An 11,515-nucleotide genomic window follows, 5' to 3' on the forward strand; every position below is an offset into this window, starting at 1 on the left:
CAAACGAGTCAGCAGTCGCCAACACACGCATCTTTGTCATCCACTCCCACAGAGCCTTGATACACAGATACACGGCGCTTGAAAGACGCACCATTTTTTTCAGACTGATCTTTGCGGTTTCTGGAAGGACAGGCATGTCTCGGAACGGCATATCTTATTCTTTTCGATAGTGTTGACAGTATCAGATCTGAGGGTACCGGTATGTAATATGAAGTTCCGAAACAAATCATCTCAACCCCATCACTTCCGAATTCGCCAGCTCGAGAACAAATCTCACGTCTCATTATGGGCTGGACTTGTGCGCAGTGTACGCTCCTGAACGCCAACAACTCGGCCGCCAATTGCGGGGCCTGCAACGCCATCCGTGTGCTTCAATGCCCCACGTGCAAGGGCGAGATCAAGTGCGTTTTAGCTCTTCTTTATCGCTTTGGACTTAGAGCATTTCTCATCACCTTTTTCATTCTTTTGATGCAGATACGGCAAACGTCTCCACGTGAACGGCATAACGTATCATCCAGACTGTTTCTGCTGCACGGGCTGCAAACGTCCGCTTCCCAGTCGCTTCCAAGTGGTCAATGGCGGCAATTATCATCCGGAATGTGCTCCGAAGCAAAAACCAACCACTACAACTACTACAACGACCAGAACGGTGGGAGGTGGCAAGCCAGTACAGAACGGAAAGCACAATAGTCCAGTGCAGAAAGAAAACTGCTGCAAGAACGCTGACGTTAAGACAAATGGCAGTGCCAAGACCAATGGGAAGGGGGGCTGGAACTGCCCTAGCTGCACGTACTTCAACGCGAACGATACAGCGCCCACCTGTGCAGCATGTGATGCTATCCGCATCATGCAATGTCCAGGATGCAAGGGAGAACTCAAGTGCGTTGATACTTTTTTTTTTGTGATTCAAAGTATTGTTACTAAACACATTTGAGTTGACACAGATTTGGCCAACGCATCAATGTGGATGGCAAGGCTTATCACCCAGACTGTTTCCGTTGTGCTGCATGCAACGGGAAGTTCACAACGAGCAAGTTCCAAGTCAAAGATGGAGAATATTATCACCACGAGTGCTACAAACAACTCTACCATCCACGGTACGTGACATTACGCTGATTACTAGCCAGCATACTGATTCAACATATGCAACTACAATCAGCTGTGACGTGTGCGAAGGATTCATTCCCTACCAACCAGGCACACAAAAAATCTCGTTCAAGGTTCGATGGATTATTAACGATATCTATCCGTTAAAACTGACTCATGGCTTCACTTTCATTCTTGCAGGTGATGCCCTTTGGAGAGCACAAATACTGCGCCGAGCATCAACACCGTGATCGATGCTGCAGTTGTCAGCGTGTTGAGGTTGGTACAGCTACGACACAAAACATGTGCCCAGACATTGTGTGTCATTGTACCTTTAGCCGATTATTCCAGGACGGGAGTTCCACAAACTCAGTGACGGCCGCAAAATTTGCCACGATTGCTGCAACTATTTGGTCCTTGACTCCCATGAGGTAAGCTATTGCGTATCTCTTGCTGCGAATACCATAAGAATAATGTCGTTGTGTCTACAGGCTCAGGGTGTGGTGAAAGAGGTGTGGGCGTACATGCGGGATATCGGCATTCATCTCCCAGAGGTCTGTCAACCAGTGTCTTTGCAGCTATTTAGCAATGGTCTGAGGTACTGAAGCGGTGTATATTCTCTAGATCCCAGTCTACCTGGTGGAGTCTCCTGTCCTGAACGAGCAATGCTGCGCCCATAAAAAGAGCAGAACGCTTATAAAAGGGAACAAGCCTGTGGAAGGCCATGTGACTCGAGGTCTTTGCATTTCGGAAGTGTCCCAGATCCAGCACATGGTTCGTACTGGCAAGCACACAGCTCCTCGAGTGGCCTCGATCGAAAAGGTTTGGTCTTGTTTAGTGTACAAATTACATTCAGGCTGTAAAATAACGTGTCATTGCGTTTGTTACGGACAGAAACGCTCGGTGAACGCGATCCTGATTCTGCACGGACTACCGTACGATCTTACGGCTTCTGTTCTCGCACACGAAGCCACGCACGCGTACATTAAACTCAGCGACAATTTCCCTGAACATATCCCTCCCAAGGTATGCTTATTGTGGTATGGAAATAGTGATGATTGTAGTGAGCTGATGTGGTATTGCTTGGATCAGGTGGAGGAAGGGCATTTGTCAGCTGATGAGCTACCCTGTTTTTAAGGTACAAGCACATGATGGAACGCAAAGACTCGAAGAAACGCACCTACGAGGGCCGACTGCGCAAATTTTACATGCACCAACTCAAGAACGACATTTCTCCTGTGTATGGCGATGGCTTCCGCGAAGCGTACGAGGCCTACAAGCGCGTGAACTCGCTGCAACGAATGTTCGACGCGATTAGACACCACGCGTCATTTCCATGATGGTGGCGTTTTCGTCAAGCTCAAGTTACATATTCTTCAAAGATACGTTCCACAAAATATTACTTCAAGTACCGCTTAATGTGTATTGTGCAATGCTTTTGTCCTTTTCACTTAGCCTGATGCTCGAATTATAATTAGCCAGCCGAGCGCCGCCGCTACGCGGCGGCAATTTAGGTTTGGTTCTACTTGCTTTGGCCTTCCCGCCTCCGCTACGCTTCGGCGGGATAACTATTGAAATAACGCTGAACATATGTGTATCTAAAGCGATTCTTTTTAATTTCATTAATTTGGGTCAGCATGATGCTTACCGAATTTAAGAAATAATTATTCTAATGATCTTGAATCAAGTTTTTTATTGCTGGCTATCACTGTAACTTCATCTTCCACCCAAAACTATCTGCACTTCAAATAACATTTATACAAACGCTACACAATATGTTTAGTTTAGCGTCGTGCGGACCATTTCTGAACCGCTCTGAAACTTAGCTCACATGATAGTAATGGTCTGTCCAGCGCACTACTTATCCGCTTGTACTGCCTATTTTAGCTTGTGAGTAACTAAAGATTGTTCACTTCACACACAAACTCAATGAAAGCTAGAAAATATTAAAATTGTAATATTTTTTTATGCGTGCTGATTCAGAATTAGTCAATAGACACTCGATTCTGTACCAGTTATGATTAAATCATTCGGATAATGTGTCGCAAGACGCCTTGCTGCTGTCGTTGTTGACGGTACAGTAGTGCTTTCAATTTGATAGTTTAGCGATAATTTCAGGATGGCTAAACGTCATTTAGGCTCCAAGTTTATTAACATTTCTTTATGGTGTCCACTTAACACCTTGCTTACGAACGTCGTGTAAGACGACATATTATTTTTGTTACGTCGTATATTACGACATTGCACGAAGGTCATTAGCAAATGGCTCGGAAAAGTTTTTTCAATACTTTAATCAAGTTACCACAAAAATATAATCTGCAAGAGTCATTTTGCTACAAGTCAAAACCAGGCCAGGGAAAGGGGATCAGCCACGTCGTGAGCAACCACTCATTCGACATTTTGCTGGATGGTGCGCATACGGAATAGTCGACGCGAGAAACCCGCCGTGCCGGCTGCCGCTACACACGATATTGACTTTGGCCACTTATGGCGGCAGCTTCGGGCGGCGGGGTGGAAGTCCAAGCGTCCGAGTGGCCTCCAGACTGAGTGGAGCTACTCGAGTCCTGACAACACGCACGTCTTCGTAGGGGAGAAATCAGTCGTGGACTACGCGTTCGACAGTGGCTTGCTGGAAGAGGCGAATGCTGATGCTCAAGTCCGAGATGAAGGAGGTGGGGAACTAGACCAAGCAGGAGCTGGTAGTAGTGGTGAAGAGCAACAACACGAGGGGGAAGACGTCGTTCGGCCTTCCCAGATCGACACGAGTGTCCTTCTTTCGCAGCATACCATTGATCGAATGTTCGGCACCCCAAGTGATGATGACATCGAGCTGTCGCAGACTGCAGTGAGCAGAGCATTCAATCTATCCCCAGGAGATCTACAAGACGGCGGTGCCCGCGAGGCCGCTGCTGGACTGCATTTACTTTCGGAGGCTTCTGGATTAGAGAGCGAGGGTGATGTAGACGAAGAAGAAGCCGCTGCGTCTCAACCTCGACGACAGACACTTACGCCGTTATCAGGCAAAGAGGACGTGAATGTTTTGCTGGATGAGGAGAAGCCGAGTGACTACGAGAACTACAGCTCGGGTGATAGCGACGACGACGGCATGAGTGATATTAACAGCGACTCCGGAGCCGGGATGTCCGAGGAAGATGACGACGTCCTGTCCGACAGTGACGCAATTGAAATGGACAAGTCTTTCATTGCGGCACTACAGGTGGGCAATAACGCACTTAGCAGAACCGCTGCAATGGAGAGAGAGCAGACACTACGAGGAATGCAGTGGACGCCAGTGTCTTCGGAGTACGAGACAGATGCTGCTGCGTACCCTGGACTGGGCACCGAAGAAGCAAGGCCTGTGCCCGACCTGCTGCAATTATGGAGATCGCCAATCCTCACCTTCTTTTATTTCATGCCGAAGTCTCTGTGGGTTTCTATCGCGGCTGAAACGAACCGATATGGTCTACAGCAAGCTGGCAAGCGCGCCCGTAACATTCAGGCACGGCAGACTGACCTTCGGCGTGAAACTATCAAGCAGATTGCACGTCGTTTGAAAGCTAAGGCAGCATACTCTACACACGAGATTCTTCACGTTGTTGGACTCCTCGTTGCACGGATGCTCTGCCCTCAAAAGAAACGATTTGGTGCGCACTGGAGTATGGTGGAAGACGGTGCTGTTCCCGCCGGTCTTTTCGGGCGGTTCATGACGCGTGACAGGTTGCATAGTATCATGCGAGACTTGCACTTCGTCGACAACACGATTGACCACGGTAACGATAAACTCTGGAAACTTCGCCCCGTTGTTGACAAGGTCCACGAGCGCTTTTTGCAGGGGTGGTCTCTTTCTGCTATTTTTTCGTTTGATGAGGGTATACTGCCGTCCACGTCGAAGCGGAACACGACCCGGATGTTCATGGCCGACAAGCCTCACCGCTACGGGTCCAAACTATTTATGGTCTGTGACGCGCAGACGGCATACTGCCACAGGTACGTTTAAAATTTGTATATCGTAACTATCTACTTTGTGTTTGCCTGACAACAGTGAATGTCGTAACTATCTAGGTTCGAAGTTTATGTGGGTAAGCGTGCATCTGCTGGTGGACCTGACACCTCAGTTGACTTTAAGACTGGAGCTGCAGCCGTGGTCCGGAATTTGAAGATTGTTCTCGCCCAGTCTCGTCACAAGTGGCATACCGTCGTAATCGATCGCTACTACTCGTCCGTGCTCCTTGCGATTGAGCTCCTGAGTATGAAGGTGTATGTTATTGGCACGATCATGACTAACCGGCTTGGATTCAACCCGAATCTCAGGGCTACGAGCAAGACACGCCCAGTGAGCATACCCCACGGTACATTCTCGTTCTCTCGCTCTATCGCCATCCCGACCATGATTTCCTGTGTTTGGTGGGACCGGAAGCCCGTCTATTATCTCTGTACGGGCTCCATTATGGCGGCGTCGACAATTGAGCGAAAAATAAAACGTATCGGTGCGGTTCGAGTGCCGTGCCCCTCTGTTGTAAATGACTACCAGAACTGGATGAGCGGAGTTGATGTCCACGATCAACGCCGTCTCCAGTCGTATTCACTGCAAATGTCGACGAGGTTCACGAAATATTATAAGAGCCTATTCTTAGGTTTGCTGGACATGGTCATGGTAAATTCGTATCTTACGCACAAAGAGGGGGCCAAGATCAAGGGAATGGCTGCTATGAAGCGCTCAGAGTGGTTTTGCGCTCTTCAAAATCAACTTCTCCAACTCAAAGCCGAAGATTTTGCTGGAGTGGAGGCAACACCGCCTCCTGCGAGACAAAAGCGCCAGCGCACCCCAGTACGCCTCACGCACGCGCTGCAGCAGTCTGAAGATTTGGTTACCGTTACTGGGGTCCAGAAACGCCGGCAGAGATCGTGCAAGGTCTGCGCGCTCTTGGGTACTGAAAAGAAGAAGTCCTTCGCAACAACGTTCTTTTGCGAACGCTGCTCCGTTGATAATGCAAAATGCTGGTTGTGCAACCGTATTCGACGGGAATACAAGGGCGTTGCGAAGACATGCTATGATATCTGGCATGATGACTTCGACGCCGGGCAAGCTATCCCACCAAACTTAGGGAAGCGCATTGTACTGCGTCGGCCCGGCCAGAAAGCTGGCCAAAGAAAGAAGACGTCACAGGAGAACTTCGGATTGGGGCAGACTCCTGGCTAGCTTCGGTCGGCAACAGTTGTGACCAACGAGAAATGGGTAGTAATGACCGAAGTGAGCTTTGGTTGCGGTTCAAGTTGATTTAGTGAATTTGTTTCAAAATACACAACCTCCTTGAACCCATTCGTACCTTCGTCCTTGCGTTTCTTGATTTAAGTGGACTGCCTGTGAAGCAATTTAGCCATCTGTTGACTGCACTTGCAGTCAGTACCGACATTGAGCAGGCAATACTGTCGCTGAATCCCGTCAGAGTTACGACATTGAAAGAAAAACCTGTTGAAAATTAATGCACCTAACCTCACGTCAAAAAGTGCACCCATACAAATACGTAGTAACATTGATATACCGTATCTTACGACATGCGCTTACGCGTTCTGGGCAAGTACCGTCCGGACGCAAGGTGTTAACCAACTATAATTAACACCTATCGTGTCTTGTTGTTGTGTTGCCGCTCCATTTAAAATCGTATCCTACGCCCCTGTCGGCGACACGTCTCGGATTTTGCTGCCTAACAACTCTTAGAAAACAATGGCTCACAGCAGTCTCTTAGAAAACAATGGTTACAGCAGTAACACATATGAGTTCATTCTATTCAATCAAAACTATTTATCTTTATGGATCAGGTGACAACGTTTATTTGCACAGCGTTGTTTTTACGGCCAGCTTTGGTTGCACGTGTACTACTATTTGGCAGTACCTCATATGTTCTTAATATTTCTACAACAAAACAGTTGTAGTTATTCTTTTAGTCATTGCTTCTTGCAGAAACTATAAAGAGCATAATAATTTTGTGTATTAATAGTATGGTCTCGAAACCACACGTGTACGCTAAGCACCTTGCAGCATAGAAAGCGTCTTTAAGGGCTATTTTATTTGAGAATAAGTAGCACTCAAATATTAATAGCAACATCCCATATTAAAATAGTACAAATTAAAACTTCGTTCCCGTCGCTCTTGTGCGCTTCAAGCCTGGTGTAGTTAAACCATAACATCTAGCAATACCATCGCTCATTGAAAGAACAACTAGCAGCCCCAGATCGATTACCGGTAACACAAAGATACTGATTTTTTAATTTGTTTATCATTTAAACGATGCCGCCATCGGTAATGGATAGCCTGGTGCAAATCTCCATATGTGCTCTGTGAACCACATGAATTTCCTGATGTAAGCTACATAATTTGGTTTTAACCAATTAGAACCGCCTTCGCTTCGCTCGACAGCCAATGATAAAGCTCAAAAACCTGAGCGTTTCGTGTGCCGGACGGACAGACACCGTGCTAGCATTGATAGTTTAGGACTAGCCAGCCGCTGCCGCTGCGCGGCGGAGTGACATGGTCTGTCGGAGATGATGTAGCCCCAAATTTAAGTGCTTCTTGGTGTCGCGTGCTTTATGAGCGTCGTTTGCCCCCAGTATGTATTGGCTTCGTGTACTTAACTACTTACCATTCCGTAGTCTCATGTGGATCCGTATAATATCGTGGTTTAGTACGCTTCCGTTACCCCGTACTACAAGTTGGATGTCATGTTCTTCAGTGGCCGGCGGTCTTCCGTGATCTTCCTGGCTTCGTGGCTTCCTGCTCACCCGTGGTTCGTGTTGCTTAGTGCCTATGCGTCCTCTTTTGGGTTCATGTTCTTCAGTACGGCCTCTTTCTACCTATTCCCGGTATTCACAGTTTATGTGGGTTGAACCGGTTTCGTCAGACGTAGTCGCCCGTGGCCGTTATTCTCCCATCGCCGGTACCCTAGCCGAAGGACGCTACTTCGTGGCTTACTGCGTCCCTGCAGTCATGTTGTTCCGTCGACCGTGTATCGTGCTCTCCTGGTGAGGTTCCAATGAACGCGTTATCACGCTATCGTTCAATCGCAGTGTGGTAATGCTGTCTAAGGTATTGTGCCCCGCGTAGTACATTTGCATTGCGCGTGTTATCGTGTTCTACAATGGCATCGTGCTCTACGTTGTGCAATTGTAGTCACCCCAAGCCCCCCCCCCGTGTATATCATGGCTGACCCGCCGTCCGTGCAATTCAGTTCTAATGCACTACTGTCCTCCGCGGCTCGCGGGTCTCAGAATCTACACTGGTATCGCTCTCCGCGGCTCGGTGATTTCCGCCTATAGCTCCGCGGCTGCATTCTCTTTTAATTTAGTAGTCCAGTTTATGCTATCTAGCTATCTTGTGGTGCCACGGTTGGTCTGTCGTTTGTGCTTCGTATTCTACCGTGCTTCACGGTCTACCGTGTTGTATTGTAAGTGAATTTACTTTCGTGCTCTGTAGCAGCTACGCGCTCTAACACGGTTTAAAGTTGAAACTGTAACAGAGTCCGTGGCTCTTAGTGCTTTCATAGTTTTACATGTTAGTTGCATCGGTCCGCTTCCGTGCTCTGTAGCTCTGTGTCCATAAAAGTTTCCCTCGCATCGTACATACTACTTCTTACTGCCCTACAAATCAAGTTCGATAAGCTCGCACCCTTCTCCTAGGCTCACTCAGCTCCCATACAGCGCACCTAAATACGAAAGTAATTGTGACCAATGGAAAACGTTTATTTTTAGCCAATCAGTTTTTCTGGTGATTACGCGGATGCTTGTTGCGCTGGCGCGGCCGACGGCGGCGGCTAATGCGCTCCTGGACATCACGCTGCGGCGGTTGTGGGGGGCCCATAGCGGCGGCAACTAAGGTCAGGCTTTGTTGGCGCGAACCAGTGGTTGGCTGCGGTGCTGGTGCGCGTGGGCGGTGCCAAAACGCCTGGCTGTATGAACCAGAGGCGCACGCAATGCACCTGCGGGCACCCGCTCGATCCTTGCCCTGTGCGAATGCATCCCATGCTAAGAATTGTTCGCAACAAGCGCACAGCCGGAGCTGCAACCCGAGACCGTCTGGGTCGAGCGGAGTTGCATAATGACCGCCCGGCACGTCTAGCACATGGGAGGTAAACGTTCCATTGGAGAAATGCTCTATTTGAAACGTTTATTTATATTAGTATTTTGTAATATTATTTTTCAAGTATTACAAAGTCAGTCTTTCGAGGTATAAATTACTACTTAGCTAAAATGCGACCCAGTGGTGTCGCCAGGGCCTAAAAAAATTCAACAGCGCCAACGACGATATATTATTACGTGTGTACACGTCGGCGAGGTCTATCAAAGCAAACTAACCCGCACACACGCAGCGCCCTTCGCGTGAGGTGGCTGTCCATAAAAAATGGGGGCAAAACAAAATTTGAAGGGTGCATTTAAGTACGATGTGTAGACCACATACAATGTGTACACCGCTTAATGATAGTTTAGCCTATCGACGCCGCCTTCGCTGCGCTCGGCAGCCAGTAGAACGCGCGTATTAGCGTTACATTTTAGAACCCTACCCTCGGACAGACTGACAGACGGACAGACACCAGACTTCACTAAAGGGGTCAGACTAGCCGTTCGCCGCCGCTACGCGGCGGAGTGGCATGGTTTGTTGGAGATGCGGTGGCCGCAGATTTAGATGCTTCTTGGTGTCGCGTACTTTGTTAGCGTCGTTCACCCCAGTAGATCTTGGCTTCGTGTACTTAACTATTTGCCTCTTGCGTGGCCGTTGGCCTCCCATCGCTGGTACTCTGGCCGAAGAGTGCTATTCCGTGGTTTGGCGCATTCACGCAGTCGTATTATTCCATCACCCGTGTATCGTGCTCTCCTGGTGAGGTTCCATCGACCGCGGTATCACGCTATCGTGCAATCGCGGTGTGGTAATGCTGTCTATGGTATTGTGCTCGCGTAGTGCACCTGCGTTGCCCGTGCTATTGTGTTTTGCAATGGCATCGTACTCCACAATGTAGAATCGTGGCCCCCCTAAGAGCCCCCTCGTTTATTTCGTGGCTGATCCACCGTCCGTGCAATCGTGTTCTCATGTACTACTGTCCTTCGTGGCTCGGTAAGCTCAGGTTCTACACTGGTATGGTGTTCCGTGGCTTGATGGTCTTCGGTCTAGGGTGCTATTCCGTGGTTTGGTGCCTCCATGCAGTCGTGTGGTTCCGTCGCCCGTTCCATCGACCGCGTTACCATGCTATCGTGCAATCGCGGTATGGCAATGATGTCTACGGTATTGTGCTCGCGTAGTGCATCTGCTTTGCCCGCGTATCGTGTTCTACAATGGTATCGTGCTCCGCGGTGTGCAACCGTGGTATCCCGAATCGTTTCCCTGTGACTTCGTGGCTGGCACGTCGTCCGTGCAATCATGTTGTAATGCACTATTGTCCCTCGAAAGGATTTGTGCAGAAGTACGGCATACCTACACCGAGACGTTTTCGCCGGTGGTCAAGTACGTCACGCTGCGAACGATCATCGCTGTGGCCAAGTTCTTCAATTGGCCCCTCGATCAACTTGATGTCGTCACGGCGTTCCTGTACGGCTTGATGAAGGAGAAGGTGTTCTGCAGTGTTCCAGAAGGCGTGGAACTTGATGACGGCTACGACTGCGTGGAACTGCTCAAGGCGATCTACGGTCTCAAGCAAGCTTCTCGAGTATGGAACGAGACCTTCGACGAGTATGTGCGCTCCATCGGATTTCGCGTTTCGAGCTACGATCCGTGCCTCTACATCAAGGTTGTCGACGGTGACTGCGTTATGATGCTGGTGTACGTCGACGATGTGTTGGTGACCGGAAGCTCTTCGACGATGATCTCCGAAGTGAAGAAACAGCTCAAGGCACGATTCGAGATGACCGACAGCGGCAAGTGTTCCTTCATTCTGGGCATCGAAGTGGTCGACAACGCAGACGGCAGTGTCACGTTGTCCCAAGCTCGCTACATCAACGACATCCTGGAGCGCTTTGGCATGCAGAACTGCAAACCTGCTGCCAGTCCAGTCGACCTCAGCATGAAGCTCGTTGCCAGTGACGCCTCGACCAAGTTGGATGCGCCGTTCCGTGAAGCTGTGGGTGCTCTCATGCACTTGATGACGTCGACTCGCCCGGACATTGCTTTTGCTGTTGGATATGTTTCACGATTCATGGAGAACCCTCAAGTCGAACACTGGATCGCTGTCAAGAGGATCTTCCGTTACCTTCAAGGTACAAAAGCGCGCGGGGAGGAATTTTTGCCCGGGAAAGGGGGACGGATTTTCGTGGGCTATTTTAGAGCGAAGTAGGGATGTAGAGCACAGTGGACCGCAAAATGACTCTACGCTAGCTGTTTTCGAGATGCTCGCTGGACGAAGTATCTGGTGAGGGACTAAAATCACATCCCGGGATGTGCTCTCTC

General features: G+C 49.1%; 1 protein-coding gene across 1 annotated transcript; it reads left to right on the top strand.

Moving 5' to 3' along the window:
• Positions 1-285: 285 nt before the first annotated feature.
• On the top strand, positions 286-2,426 carry PITG_15787 (uncharacterized protein; the record flags this gene model as incomplete). Its single annotated transcript, XM_002897998.1, has 10 exons — positions 286-401; positions 475-879; positions 945-1,097; positions 1,160-1,220; positions 1,288-1,365; positions 1,425-1,517; positions 1,578-1,640; positions 1,711-1,908; positions 1,981-2,112; positions 2,232-2,426. The coding sequence occupies 10 exons, from the start codon at positions 286-288 to the stop codon at positions 2,424-2,426; spliced, it is 1,494 nt and encodes a 497-aa protein (XP_002898044.1).
• Between the last annotated feature and the right edge of the window lie 9,089 nt (positions 2,427-11,515).

Source organism: Phytophthora infestans, genomic scaffold, assembly GCF_000142945.1.
Source record: "Phytophthora infestans T30-4 supercont1.40 genomic scaffold, whole genome shotgun sequence".
NCBI lineage: Eukaryota > Oomycota > Peronosporomycetes > Peronosporales > Peronosporaceae > Phytophthora > Phytophthora infestans.